The following is a 15,688-nucleotide window of genomic DNA, read 5'->3' as shown; positions in this document are numbered from 1 at the left end:
AAGCGTTGTAGGCTAATTAATTTGGAAAAATCAAAGCATACTGCATTTTCGAACATGTGATTGTCTGCATCGTATTTTTGTCCAATAAACGTAAAGGATAATTGTGTCAAGACAGACCTATCTATGATTAACAAATACTAGCATTTTAGGTTTGTAGCTACTTTCCCACATGGAGTTAAAAATGATTTTCCATCTGGTAGGCAAGATCACTGTGCAAGTAAAACCTTTCATCAAACCATAGAAGAAATTCAGATTATGTGTCACCGCTTTTGGTAAAAGCAAACAAACACAGCTGAACACCACGCAAGAAGAGTCGCCACACTCCTAATATGCAAGAGCGTTTTCCAATTTTCAAACCTTTGTATACGCAAGTAATGTAATTTTGGTATTGACTGCTTTCTCTTCTGGTGGTTCTGGACATTCAGAGTAAGAGAAGAGGAGTGGACAACTTCTAAACTGAGACATTTTTTATATAAATGTGCAAACCAGCCACCCAAGTGGGTAGTACAGACATTTGTCACAAGTACATTAAGATTAATGTTGCATTTGGCATTACGGATGAAAGACAGGATAGGGTGGGTCTGCAAACGAGTATAAAGTCCTTAAGTTGTCCACCACTCGTGCTCTAGACACTAAAAAGCCACACTGGAAGTACCACATAAGGGCCTGGTGGTGTGAAATGTCCCGTCCAGCTACCAATGAACCAGCAATTCATGCACATTGAGAGTATAATTTATTCATGTCCAACAAGGATTTGAAGGATTGCAGAACATATATCTAGGCTGATTGAGAAACTTATTTACCAAAAATTAATTAGAGCCGTAACTTGTAAATAAATGATTTTATTGTTTATCTTCACATGTGTGAAAGACATCACTACAGCAACCATTACTTTCAAAGTTACAAAATTATTTAAAACAAGGTTTTAAAACTTGTTCTAATAAGGTGCTTAACCTCTTAACAAGGACAAAATTAAACATTAGAAAAAACCTTAAACGAATGTTACTCGTTCATCTAAGCAGTTGTTGCTCAAAAGGAAAGAAAACGTGGCCCAACCCTAATACAGTTAAATAGACTACTGTACCTGCTTCATGTAACCTGAGGGTTTAGGGTTAAAACAGTTGTAAACCAGAAAAGTGGGGGGGGGGGGATCAGCAGCCTAATAAGACTGCTGGCCTGAAATTCTCCTCTGTATTACACTTGGGGGGAAAAACTGAGCCATAATTTAGCCATAAATGTTATCGCTGTAGACAGCTTAGCCATTGCAAAGTCATTCTGGCCCGAGACGGATTGATGCTGGCTCCGCTCAAAATACAAATTGGGAACCAGACTCATGAAAGAATGCTCTCCCTCCTCCATTCCTTTCCCTAAATTAACCATAGTTTAGAGTCATATATGCACTGATGCAGACCGTAACTAACATGTACTGGGGTTTCCTATAACCATGGTTTGGAAAACCCACTTAAAAACATGGTCACTTGGGTTCTAAAGGAACCGTGGTTTGCATTTATTTTGGTGCAACTTTAAACCATGGCTAATACTAGGTGGGAAGAATTGCTCTGAGGTGCTCATATGTCTGGCTTCCAATCTGCATGCCTTTTTAAAAAAAATTATTATTTTGCTGGGAGCCAGTGTTACATCTGCCCAAGACCTCTAAGGTTTGACTCCTCAGTCGTCGTTTGTTTCAACGGAGCTAGTGGCTAACTTTAAAAAGGTGTGCAAATTCAGAATTTTCCCTACCAAAAAAGAATGAGTAGGGGAAGCAAAAAGCTCAAGTTTGGTTTCCCGTGAGAACATTTGCTAATAACTAAACAATTTATAAAAGAGAGTCCACATAACCAAAGTGTTTGCAAAGACACATTTCATAGGCTGTTAATTTGAAATGCTGACAACAACCTGTAGATACGTAATTGTAAACTTCCGACAGAAACAAAAACCAGCCATGTTTAGTTTAAAATACACAATGTATTCTATATTTTGTTGCTACAGAACAAAGTCTGCAAAACTGAGATAGTTTCAATGGTGGCTCTGCTTGGTAAGTTAAGGTTAGTGCTGCACTGTTTGTGGAAGAGTTATCAGGTTGTCAATCATTCCATAACTTATTTTAATTGGGGGGGGGGGAGAGAGGAAACTGGCTGCAATGCCCCAAACCATTTCCTAGGGGGCAGATTCATTGGGATGCCGCAAAAAAAGATTGCTTTTTCATTATGTGTTGCCAGGCACATTTGGTGAGAAATAGTCTGTCTAACTGTCTTCCTCCTCCCTGTTTCTTGCATACTGTGTTCTTGGAATATGTGGGTTTCTCTGCAGAATCAAATCCAGGTTTTGTAAGGGCATGGAGCATTTGGTGTGGCGTGGTTAAGAAGTGAGCAGGAGAAGAGGGCTTAAGTGGCTGGGTTTTCACATTTTGAGTGCCTTCCAGCACCTCTGCTTTTATGATGCCTACAACTACTTGATCAGCCGATTTGGGGGCTGCAGCTTTTATCCTTAAATACGCGAGAAGAAAAAGGTAAGGGTGGAACTACATGTTACAAAAAACACAACGCTGCCACTGGAAAAATACTAATTCCTATGGTGAGTCTCGCCCCACACCCGCCAACACAAACACACATAACTTCCATAATGTCTATTTCACTTACTGTGTGTCCTGATGTCACTTGCAATGTGCTTTCCCCCCTGCTCTTGCAGGGAAAGTACACGACATCAGGACAAGGGCTGCAATGGCAAAGCCTTCAAATGGTGGGTCATGAGTCATGCTCTAAGTGCCACCACCATATTACTTTTTGCTTGTACAACTTTGGTTTTTTTAAACAAAAAACCAAAGTGGAAAAGAGGGATGGGGTGGAAAGTAGGAAAAGCAGAGGGATAGGGAGACAGAAAGTGAAAAAAGAAAAAGAGCGAGAACCGTAAAATAAATTGGAACTGTGTCCATCTTGCAGACTGGAGCTAAACAAGAGTTCTGGATGCAAGCAGTTTGAAGGCCACTCGGATAGATGTTATGGAGGTGACTCAATAAAAGCCTGCCACTTTTAGTGGAAGCCGTGTGTTCTTTGAAACATGCAGTACTGCCTTAAGAAGCTGCAATGCATAGCAACACATTCTCAGCTCTTAAGCAAAAGTAAAAATACATTACGGCAATGCATTGACACTGCAGTGACTCAAAAAGGGCTGTTGAGACCTAGTCACAATTGAACCCTAGTTTAGGGATCGGGAGAAGTTGTGGGATCTCTTTCTCTCTCACACACACAAACATTTCCCCTCAAACATACAGAGTTAAGGAGAGTATCAGATCTATTTTCATCTAGTTTGGGAGTCACACAGCTCCAAAGCCAGTTACAGAAGGGCAGGGGGAAATTGACTTCCGGTTCTATGGCCCAATTCCTAAATCCAGGCTCAATGGTGAAATCTGCACTGGGAGTAAGTTAAAGCTGCACATACCATAATCAATGTGCTACCAAAACCAGCACAGGTTTAATGAGGGGAAAGAATGGGGAGGAAATGTAGTTGCCTGTATAGGTTACTTCCTTTGACCCAATTATTTAACGCAATATGGAGGTATGTTTCAGAAAAGGGTTGGGGTTTGTTGGGGGGGGGAGTGGTAGACGAAAAGCACTCTTCTTAAAAGGGGGGTCTTTTTAAAAAAGAAACAAGAAACGAACTACCCACTAGACAACAAAAATCCACATTAAAAACTATATTAAGGCTCTGATCTGAATAAATTAAAAAGGTGTATAGATTTAGGGCTCTCTTTAGCTACCTTTCGGGCAGAATTAACTAACACAGAAACACTTCCTTGATTCATTCTTGCCTGAAATGTGCTGAAGGTGGTAGTTTATGGGAAGGTGAACAGGAGTCCAGGGAACAATCCACATGCGCCTGTGACGTCATCCTGTGGGTGTCTCCACCCATCCATGAGGGAAGCTGCCAACAACAGGGTGAGTGGGTTGCAGTCTATGTGGCCAAAGTGAGCAGAACACAAATTCTTGTCCGCCTTCATTTCCTGTTTGATGCACAGGCTTCAAAGCAGAACAGGAAGTCACAGGCTCCATCATGCAATGGGTCTGTAAGTGACTCCAGTATGGCTTTTAGTTTATGGGTTCTGGCCAAGCAAAGGCGCATGTGTATAAACCCCGGGCGGAATCACTGACCAGAGCTCTACTTGTGGGGGGTGGGGTGTTGCAGGTAAAGTGACTTTAGAGGATTGCCCTCCTCTTCCAGAATGAGCGGGCAGGCTAGGTGAGCTACATGGGCTCTGTTGACTGGGAAGCACCCAGTTTAAAGAACTGAAAAGCTGGAAAGAGCTTGGTTTTAAGCTGGAGACTGGAATTGTCCCTGACAATATGCCTACTCGTGAGTTAGGAGGCTGGGTTGCAACCACATATGGCATGGCAGGCTACCTGCTTATGGATAGTCATTCTTCTTCTGTTTCTGCATCCAAATTGCAGACCATGAGAATGTTCTGAAGAAATGGAATTAATAAGCATGTAGGGGCTTAGAAGAATAGTTTGTCCTTCTCTGTGTGCACATGCCTATAAACTAACATATCTAGCACATTTTCGGATACAGGCTCATTCCTGGAAGTCATTCCTATGTGTCAACTAATAGCATAAAAGCAGCACCTACGACTGTGGTTACTTATCAAGACTTGTTAATAGTAGGCACAGCCATGCACAAAATGCGTGAGCGGAGAAAACTCAACTGAGTGGAACAGGCTGGAGACAATGTGGCCATCCTCCACTTTAGATGTGGACTCAAACCAGACCCCTAAGATATTTTTAATGTCTTCTTTTTTCCTTGTATTTATTAAAAAATATACATCCTAGCAAAAAAAGGTATGGCTCATTGAACAGTTTCATAAAACACATACAAGTTTACAACACCAATTCTTACAATAGAAAGGAAACTTCTTACAAAAGAAGTTCTGGCAGATGTAAAAAAGAAACCCAAAAAAAACCCTGTGTCGAAAAGCACAAACTGAATTTGTGTCAAGGGTCTTCTAAGCCACTTGTGGGCACAATTCCAGCTATATTGAAACGGTACCTGGGGACAGACATCTCTGAGCTTTCGATTCTCGGGATGTTCGCTTATGAAAATAAAGGTAGCCACGATCTGGGACATCAAGCTGTCTGATCCAAAAGTCCATACCACAGAAGTCAAGCCCAGACTTAAATCTGAACCTGCTTCCATGCTATGCATCCTTAGGATTGCAGACTTACTTTCATTAACTCCATTTATGCAGAAGTGTAAACATAATTCTTTAGTCCCCTATTTACTTTCTGTCTGGCAGAGCAACGTTAACATCATGGACCTGATATTTCCCATGGTACATTCCAGTAGGACCCTTGCAAAAGAATCAAACTCTACAATTTCATACCTGCTCCAAGACTGGAGCTGCTTGTTTGTTGCCTTCCTTTTTTTCAGCACCATCAGCGCTGACGGCTTTGGATGCCAACAACCCTGCAAAAGAAGAAGGAACACAGAGATAGGATTATTTTGAATTCACTTCCGCAAACTTGATGACAAGTATAATCTTACGGGTGGATCTGAGTAGACTCCGTCTTCATGCTTTATGGAAACACAAGGTTTAAACAGCAAAGCCTGATGCTTTATTACTGACTGGTAGTTTTACGCTGTCCTGACATTGGCTTTGACAGAACCCTTGGTGCCCTAAAGCCTTCTCTATATTCAGGTAAATGCATGCAGGCTTCAAAGTGAGGAGGGAGCATTCGCTCAAGCCCTGCCATCAACATCCCTGCACCTGCCAACTCTGCTTCCAAGCTTCAGAAGTTGAGAGCCAAGATATGAAAGGAGATGCCAACTACATTCAGCTGAATAAGCTTAGAAGTGGCCTGTGATTAGGAGCCTTGTTTTCCAGGACCCCTGCTGGACATGAGAACATCTAAGAACACGGGTAGGCAAACTGAGGCTCGCGGGCCAGGTCAGGCCCAACTGCCTTCTGGATCTGGCCCGCGGATGGTCCAGGAATGGCCGCATGGATCGCCAGGGTGCATACTTTCCCCCTCCCTCATGTAGAAGTGGCGCCTCCTCCCTCCCTCCTCCTGGCTTCTCCCTGCCCTGTCTAGAGGAGGAAGGGGGCTGGGCTTTGTTGGTGCCAGCAGCAGCAGCAGCAGCACTCGAGCAGCTGCCATTCTAACCAGCCCCTCTTCAGAGCCCTTTTGCGCGCCACTAATATTCCCTCTGCCGCAGCCACCAGCCCCTGCTGCTCGCAAGACACAGGAAAGCAGTCACCGGGGCTCTTGCATCAATTCCCCCTCCCCTCCTTCAAAATATAGTCCAGCCCCCCACAAGGTCTGAGGAGCAGTGGACCAGCCCCCTCCTGAAAAAGTTTGCTGACCCCTTCTTACCCTCTCTAAGAGTGTAAGAGGAGCCTGCTGAATCAGGCCAGTGGCACACCTAGTCCCAGGCCCTGTTCTCATAGAGGAGCAGTCATAATCATAATCATAATAATTTATTATTTATAATTCCCCAGCCACTCTGGGCGGCTTTCAACAAAATGTTAAAATACAGTAATGCATCAAACATTAAAAGCTTCCCTACACAGGGCTGCCTGTACATCTTCAGTGCAACCCATGTGCTCTGGGATACTGGGGTCAGGGCTTGCACACATGCCCTCGACCCAGTTCAAGCCTGCATGCATTCTGACAAACATGCGAATAAGAGTTCAAGGATTTTACTAAAATCAGACTTAGTATGTTCTCCAGCAGCAAGACCTGGGTTTGACTAAGGCTGCAGGGACCCTCCCAGGCTGGTTTCTTTCTTTTTTAAAAAAATGGTGCCCCACAGAGGAAAGTCTTTTCTTCCCTATACAGCTACTGCTACTGCACTGCAGCTGAAGTATGAGCAAGCACACATGAATTCCTGAAGGGTGCTTGCCAAAGCAAATTTGTATTTGCATGTTAGATGTCACTAGGCCCTTCTCACACCACTTGCTTTATAGCCCTTTGTACAGTGATGTAACAGGTAAGCAGCATCTAATTATAACTGTTGCAACAGTCAATCACAGGTAAAACTGTTGTTTTTATTCAGTGAGACAGAGATACAGTGGAACCTTGGGTTTTCGAACTTAATCCGTTCCGGAAGACCATTCGGCTTCCAAAACGTTTGAAAACCAAGGATCAATGGGCTGGCTGCAAATTCCATAGCAAAAAAAGAAGGAAAAAAAGGCTCAGGAAGCCATTCAACTTCCGAAAATCGTTCAAAAATAGAAGCGTTCACTTCTGGGTTGTCAGCATTCAGGTTTTGAATTGTTAGGCTTCCGAAGCATTCGACAACCGAGGTTCCACTGTAACTGAGATGAATAATGACATATTTCTTTGTTGCTCATAAAATCTGTTAATCAAGAGTCAATCAGAGTTTCTGTTGAATTATAAGGTTTGTAATAATAACAATTATTATTTATTATTTGTACCCTGCCCATCTGACTGGGCTGTCCCAGCCACTCTGGGTGGCTTCCAGCATATATAAAAACATAGTGGGAGTGTAGCTTTAATGCTGACTTGCAGTTTGATGCTGTCATACTTATGAATGATATAAGTAAACCTTGACCTTGATTAAAAGTATAAGGTTAATAAAAGCAGAGAGAGCAGAGCACGTTTATATGCTGCCTTCCAAAATGTATTTGGATGGCCATGAAGTCAGTTTCTTATTATAAAGCAACAGGGTTTGTGTGGTTTTCAACTTGAATTAGAAGACCCAGCAGGCAAGATAACATTTTGGCCTCTTTTTGATGGAGAAAAGCAAGCCAGAAGCCCAAAGCAATTAAACATGCTTTTCAGCTGAGCCTGATTGTAAGTTTCCCTAGGTTTCTTCTAATCAACAGAAATTTCCAGTCATAATTGTTTATTTGAAATAATTTCTACCTTGTTCTTTCTCCTTAAGGAGAGCTGAGCGGTGTATATTGAAAACAGTAACCAAACATGAACAAGCAGTGAAGTGGTAAGTAACCTGATCCCAAGCCATTTAAGGATTTAGAGGTCAAAATCAGAATTTCGGATTGCGCTCACGAATGAATAGGCAGTCAGTGAAGTTGGGGTAACATGAACCCCCTTATATCCCAGCCCCATAGAAAGCCTGGCCGCAACATTCTGAACCAACTCAAGTTTCTAAACGGTTTTCAAACACAGGAGCCCCTCAGAGCATGTTACAATAATCCAGGTGAGAGGCAACTTTAAGGCATGGATCACCATAGGGTCAAGAAAGGGATGTAGGTGGCAAAAACAAAGCCCTATTCTTAATTATGCAAAGGTCTCCTGGTCACAGTCAAGGCCTGAAAAGCCAGGTCTAAGGCTGGGTCCAAGAGAGCCAGAGTATTTGGAGGGAGAGCAACCCCTTCTCACTGTCATTTCTTAAAACGTGGTCCCCAGAAATTTAACAGAGAGTAAGGATTAGACGAAGGAAACAGGGGCATGTCAGAAGTGACTAGGCACTCCCAAGTAATGGAATCCCCTCCACGGTTCAACATATTTCTAACTATAGTACAGGATGTGGAGGGCAAACATCCCTTTCATATCCTGGCTGCTACTGAGGACAGAAAGCTGGACCTGATACACTTTCCGTCTGATCCAGCAAGTCGGTTCTTATCCATCTAAAGAACAGCTAATCAACATGGCAATATGACCAATGCTACAGCCATACAAATGACCCCACTCTCTCCTAATACACACTTGACGAGCACCTTATGTGAATGATCCAAAAGCACCAAACCAATGAACAATTCACTTTTCAAAGATTTAGAAAGCTCCCCGACAATGCAAAAGAAGCACAGCACGTGAGCATGCACACAATGAAGCACCTTAGAGAAGAAGTATGGATATTTGTAACAAACAAAGCCAAAGCAGCCACAATGCCAAGTCTTAAAGGAGAGCTTACCAGTGATCTTGTTAAGCCGAGCCCTCTTTGCCTGAAATGAGTTGCCTAGGTTATTTTTCCTCTTGTGCGCCAATGCATTCTCTGCCTGTGCAAAGGCAATCTTTGGGACGTCCACTAGAGGGAATCCTGTGTTTATAAGAGATGAAACCACAGAATAAGGTGATATCTCAAAAAACCTTGCCTAAACACAAATAATTAAGAAATATATTGTGCAGCACAGTAAGACACCAGAAGATTTATTTACTGATTTCTGAAAGAATATTCAAAAGTGTGCGACAGCTTTATCTGATTTTTTAAACATGGAAGTTATTCTGTTTGCAGTTGCTGTTTCATAAATCTAAGCCACCCAGGGAGGTAATAGACAGATTGCTAACACCCACCCACACAGTCTACTTTTTCTACAGCAGGGTGGGGAAGGATGTATAAAAATTTAGTTGTACCAAGTGTCTCACTGGATGTAGGCTGCTCTTCCTTCTTCTGAACTTCCTGGACAATTGCTGAGGTTGACGTTTCTTCCTTCTTTGAAGGAACTTTAAACCACTTTCTCTCCTCTTTGTCTTTATTGCTGTTCGCGCTGGTCCGAGGTTTAACTCCCGCTTTGTTTTTGGCAGCGGCCACCGCCGCAGCTTTGACCAGAGCGATCCAGTCCTTTCGCCGCAAAGGAGAAAAGAGGGAGAGAACAAGGGGGTGAACTAGGCCAAAATGAAATCCAACTGTGACTAAAAGGGTCTTGGGAGAAAGGGAACATTTTTTCATGTTAAATGCATTTTTATAGGTTTGCGCATTCAACTGAGCTTTCCATTTTCCATGCAAACTGAAAGGAAATAGATACCCGTCACATATTTTGTATAGGCTGCTACGTAACATATAGCATGTACAAATGCATGCAAAAAAAAAAAAGAGAGAAGCAAATTTTTTTTTGTGGGGGGGGAGGTTTGTGGCAGCAGCTCTTAAAGCCGAAAACACCAGTTTAGCTTAGCCATTTTTCTCCCTGGCACTCAAAGATGCTAATCATATTTCTTAAAAGGTAAAGGGACCCCTGACCATTAGGTCCAGTTGTGGCCGACTCTGGGGTTGCGGCGCTCATCTCGCTTTATTGGCCGAAGGAGCCGGCATACAGCTTCCGGGTCTTGTGGCCAGCATGACTAAGCCGCTTCTGCCGAACCAGAGCAGCACACAGAAACACCGTTTACCTTCCCGCTAGAGCGGTACCTATTTATCTACTTGCACTTTGACATGCTTTCGAACTGCTAGGTTCATATTTCTTAAGCATCTATAAATTTGGCACTATACAAACCAAGACATAGAAAAGATGCTTTATACTAGGTAAGACTAGGGACGCGGGTGGCGCTGTGGGTAAAACCTCAGCGCCTAGGGCTTGCCGATCGCATGGTCGGTCGTTCGAATCCCCGCGGCGGGGTGAGCTCCCGTCTTTCGGTCCCAGCTCCTGCCCACCTAGCAGTTCGAAAGCACTCTTAAGTGCAAGTAGATAAATAGGTACCGCTTTATAGCGGGAAGGTAAACGGCGTTTCTGTGTGCTGCGCTGGTGCAGGCTCGCCAGAGCAGCTTCGTCACGCTGGCCACGTGACCCGGAGGTGTCTCCGGACAGCGCTGGCCCTCGGCCTCTTAAGTGAGATGGGCGCACAACCCTAGAGTTGGACACGACTGGCCCGTATGGGCAGGGGTACCTTTACGTTTTTACTAGGTAAGACTATGTGTCCAGCTAGCCTAGCTATGTCTATTTTGACTGGTAGCAGCTCTGCAGGGTCTTGGGGAACTTTCACATCACCAGTGTTCAGAATGAACCTAGAACCTTCTGTATCAGTGACGTGCATTTTCAAGAAACTGTAAACTGGGGGGGGGGGGGGAATCCTATTCCAGGGTAATTTGTGTCGGATAATATTCAGCTTGCTTTGGAAATTTTTCTTATGTCCTAATTTGGCATGTTTTCTCACATTTTGTAAACAAAGCTTTAAGTTCTGAAACTGCCAAACTTGTGCAATATTGCATTTGCGAATGGCATATGTTTATTGTTAGCAATGAATTTAGGAAGAAGAAAATGTTCTGTGGAAAAATAAATTTAGAATTTAAATTCTGTTCCCCCCCCCCCACTGAAACATCCCTGTCCTGCAGGCAAAACAACATCTCTTATGATTCTATCGTTTCAACTATCTCCTCAATTTGCTAAGGTTAGTGCTCAAAAAAGAGAAACATACTTTGATAATTTAGCTAGGTTTTCCCTTAAAGCAAGATTACTGCATCCCACTGCAACATCAAGCCTTAATTTCTCCCCAGGCTTTTGAGCTGTTCTTTGAAAGAAAACATCTAGAGCAGTTAGTGATAAACTAGCATCTCCTCTGTTCCGTGACCTACTGTTCTGCAAGCACCACAGAGATCTGGAATCAAGGGCTTGATAAACATAGAATGTAGCCTGAACATGGTTGTACCCATAGTACATGTAATGAAGAAAGAAAGGTTTTATGGGTGGGATTATTTCACACGGAGTTCAGTCTCTGACAAACTGCCTGCATGTTATTTCTCCAACACCACATCAAGAGAGAGCTTCATGTTACAACTGCCACCTTCACAAGATCAGCTTTGCAAAGAAAGTTTCAGATGCAAAGTAAAGCAGACAGCAGTCTGCTTTACACATAATGTTAAGCCATAGTTTAGTTAAATTTCTGAACCTAGCTCCAGCAAATCATGAATTTCTGGCAAAAAAGACAACATGAAGTCATAGTTTCTTGTTGGCTCACAAACCATAGTAATCGTTAAAGAAATTGGGGTTCTTGTTCAATTATCTAAGAAGTAAGTCGAAAAAGAAACATAAAAGAATTAAATGATACAGACTTCCAACAGATTTATAGTCCTCAAAAAGAAACCGAGCTGAAGAAGGCGTTTACTCTGAAACAGTGCCCTGTCCTGGTCACCTCTACTGAGTCGTACATCTGATTCACACTCCGGATACTCCGTTTTGGCCCTATTTGATCAGATTCTGTATTCTTTATCCTGATTTTTTATATATATGGACTCTTTTTGACTGCCATTGAGACTTGTATAAAACAATTGTTGCGCACTGGTATTTCATGTACCTTTGTACCATATCACTGCATATTTGAAACTACATTATTTCTGTACTTAAACGTTGTATCCAAACTTACCATTACTTTAAAACCATTGTACTTACATGTTAGATTTAAATTTACTACTAGCTTCAAACTGTTATTCTTAGCAGAATATATACGTTTTTCATTTCAACTCTTGAGTAGGAATTATTCCTCAAATTGAAAGTTGTGGCCAGAGTTCTTGGTATATCTTTTTCGGCTCACAAACCATGGCTTGTTTTCAGCTGTGGTTTGGCACTACTGAACAGTGTTGCTGAACCACAGTTTGTTTGATTACCACACCTCAAGATGCTTGCCAAGCTACTTTCCCAAGCTCTGAAGAAATAAGCTGTGGCTTGTATGCTTATCTGACAGAGCACCCAAGGTTTGCTGAACAAACCATAGGGAAAACAAACCACAGCCAGTGATTCCATGCCTTCCAGGCACTTATTCCCCAAACTAAAGCTGTGTCACATGAGAGCTATTTTACAGAATGGCAGCATATGTATTTTTGTGCCATCTGAGTGACACTGAAGGCAGACTAAATTACCATTTATGTTTATGGTCCTAAAGTCTATTAATTAAATATCTCTGAATAAAAGCAGCCAGGCTGAATCAGACTTGACAGTCCACTTCTAATCGACTACCCTGTTTCCTATAGCTGCCTGTCATATGTCTCACAAGCAGGGCATGAAAGTGACAGCACATTCCTGCTGTTGCCCTCCAGTAACTGATATTGAGTGGCAAACTGCTCCTAAGCAGAGTCCATAGCATTCAAATCTGCTTTTATCAGTGTTCTTTCATTTGTTTTCAATTCAATGTTTTGCTACACAGTCATCCTGAGACACAATTTTCCAAATGGGGAGCATGATACTGGAACGATGAGAAGAGGGGTAGGTTAGTAATTGAAAGGAAGACTGAAAACAAGTGACTTGATGGGAAAACGTAAGTTTTCCTGGCAGGTGGGATGTGTGTGTTATTTAGAACTGCAGGTTTTAAGACCTGTATGAGAGACCTGCTCCTAGACTCTTATTTGGGAGCTACACACACTCAGCATATCTCTACCATTCTTCTTAAAAATCTGCTAACATATCCTCTTCCTGCAAATGTTTGGCTTTATCACCTAAACATTAGGAAGAACTTCCTGACAGTAAGAGCTGTTCGACAGTGGAATTTGCTGCCAAGGAGTGTGGTGGAGTCTCCTTCTTTGGAGGTCTTTAAGCAGAAGCTTGACAACCATATGTCAGGAGTGCTCTGATGGTGTTTCCTGCTTGGCAAGGGGTTGGACTCAATGGCCCTTGTGGTCTCTTCCAACTCTATGATTCTATCATTCTATGATTCTATGATCACATTTCCACTGTCTTTGAATTTTTTAAAAAATGTACATTTAAATGCAAGACCCGGGAAAAGGAAACAACTGTTAAGACACTATAATAGCAAGTTTAATCAGGAAATAGATTATACTATCTTTAGAGTTGGTGGCTGATAAAAGTCATCTAATAACCATTTCCCTACGTGGCCAGCCGCAATAAGGTTTCATGGTGAATCTGCATACAAGATCTCACTGTAATTAACCCTCAGATAAGAGTTATCACACTGTTTGAAGTTGCCACATTTCCTGTGGGATTATGTCAAAATCAATCCAGAGCATGATAGTACCTGCATGTTAAATCTGCATGCAAACATCAGGATGCTATGGAACCAAAACCTTATCTCACCTGTTCATAGCGTTATTTCAAAAACCCACATATGTCACTAAGGCAGAGAACCTACAGCCAATCCTAGCTCTATGACACGTATATCTATACAGCAACACATTTGTCACATTCACACTTTACATATTTAGGCATACATCTAAGAGTAATTGGAAATTGACCTATAACCATCCACTGGCACAGGCTACTTAACTACTATTTCGGCTTCTTATATTCATAAATTATCTCAAAGTCTAAGGCTATTTAGAGTATAGGCAAGCTATTGCATAGCTTTTCAGGTCAAACGTGAACTGAATTTATAAATAAATAAATAAATAAATAAATAAAATTTGTTTGTGGGAGATCTGGTTTCACTTTGATTTTGTGAACTGAACTAAAAAATGTCCAACATTAATTTTCTATGCTGGATAAATCAATAGTTTTTCAAATTGTCAAAGTATTTGAACTGAAATTCGTTTTTTGAAGAGGAGGGGGGCAGGGAATAAAGCATACCTAATGTAGTTTACATTTTATATTTAAAAAACTTGGCTTGCAACAATTTGCAACTTAGCTTGCCAATTATTTCTATTGGAAAACTTGTAAATATTTTTAAGAGACGGCAAATCAATACAAACACTTCCTTAAACCGTTTAAATTTTAAAGGCACTAAAGAGCTGTGCAATTACATTATATATGCATGCATTATTCCCAATGACAGCCACCTGAAAAACATTACTTACACCTTTGGGGCTGCCAATTTTTACTGGTATTCTATCACCTGAATTGAATCCAGGCTAATTTATTTAGCTTCCGCTGAAATCAATGGAACAAGCCAATCAATGACTAACCTGACCAACTGATTTCAATGCAACCTGCAATCAGTAACTTGGTTTGGATACGACCCATTCATTGTTATGAATGGATAAGGTTGCAGCAAGACCACTGCTGGATCAGATCAAAGGCCCAACTAGCACAGCAACCAGTTCTCATTGCGGCCAGCCTCTGCGAAGCTTGCAAGCAGGACCGGAGGGCAGCTGCACACTTGTGATTCCTAGAAACAGGTATTCAGAGGAAGTATAGGAAACATGGTTGTCATGGCTAGTAGACATTGCTAGCCTTATCTTTCATGTATCTGTCTAATTCCCTTTTAAATTCATCTAAGCTGGTAGCTATCATCACATGGGAGGGAATTGCCTTGTTTAACTATGCATTGTGTAGAGAAGTACTCCGGCACAATCCTATGAAACAATGAGTTTTCTGAAATGGGTTGTTTTCTGTATGAAAGCACAGCAGTGGGAAAGTTTGTGGGACATTTCTACTCCATTATCACTGGCTAGGGGAAAAGGTCATGTCTTATATAACACTGTCCGGAATTCCAGCTGGTGGGTGATAGTGATCTTGCACGTGCTTTTCCCACTTATGTATTAAGAATCAGTGCTCCAAAATTAAATGTATTCAGATATGCTCATAATTTAGATGCTCCCCCCAACTGTGAATTTTAAAAGAGGTGCATTATGCAGGGCAAAGAGTTTCCCCTCTAAAAGCTGCAAGGAGCCACAAGCCAGACCTCTGGCACCTGTACCTTTATAATGCAAGCATCTGCAGAAATGTGCTTGCATATTAAAATATTTGCCTTCTGCACACACGCACACAAAATTATGTATGGCAGAGTAGCCAAAAAGCAGAATGAATTCACAACACTTCTCTTGAATGTTACAATGAGTTTGTGTGCTGCCAGAATGGGAGACCAACCACACAAAGGAAGGAAGGAGATACCTTTTGAGGAGCAAATCTCTGTAAAGAATTGTGCAAACCTGCAAGCTTCCAGACAGGTATTTGCAAAGCTTGGATGATCTGACCACCCAAAATTGATCATCTACTTCTCCAGATCATCTATTTCTCCAACCACTTAGCATCTCTTTCCTACCTCCGCCATCCCAGACATCTCCAGTGACCCAAACAGCTAGCCAAGAGCTACATGTAATAATTTTGATTGCTTAC

At 42.0% G+C, this 15,688-nt stretch overlaps 1 protein-coding gene across 5 annotated transcripts in view; it reads right to left on the bottom strand.

Annotated features, from left to right (window-relative positions):
* PHF20L1 (PHD finger protein 20 like 1) overlaps positions 1-15,688 on the bottom strand; it is a 65,010-nt gene that overhangs the window by 26,200 nt on the left and 23,122 nt on the right. For 4 of the 5 annotated variants that reach the window (XM_082235545.1, XM_082235541.1, XM_082235543.1 and 1 more), the window contains 3 exons: positions 9,330-9,537; positions 8,890-9,015; positions 5,375-5,457 (listed from right to left, as the gene is read on the bottom strand). In XM_082235545.1, the coding sequence (XP_082091671.1) occupies positions 5,375-5,457; positions 8,890-9,015; positions 9,330-9,537 (417 nt within the window). Of the gene's footprint in view, positions 1-822; positions 5,458-8,889; positions 9,016-9,329; positions 9,538-15,688 lie in introns of those variants that run through there. The other variant, XM_082235544.1, reaches the window with a different exon arrangement.

This window comes from Podarcis vaucheri (genome assembly GCF_965113315.1).
Source record: "Podarcis vaucheri genome assembly, chromosome: 8".
In the NCBI taxonomy this organism is placed as follows: Eukaryota; Metazoa; Chordata; class Lepidosauria; order Squamata; family Lacertidae; genus Podarcis; species Podarcis vaucheri.
The sequence above is the reverse complement of the archived record's forward strand: the minus strand, read 5'-3'. Positions and strand labels throughout refer to the sequence as shown.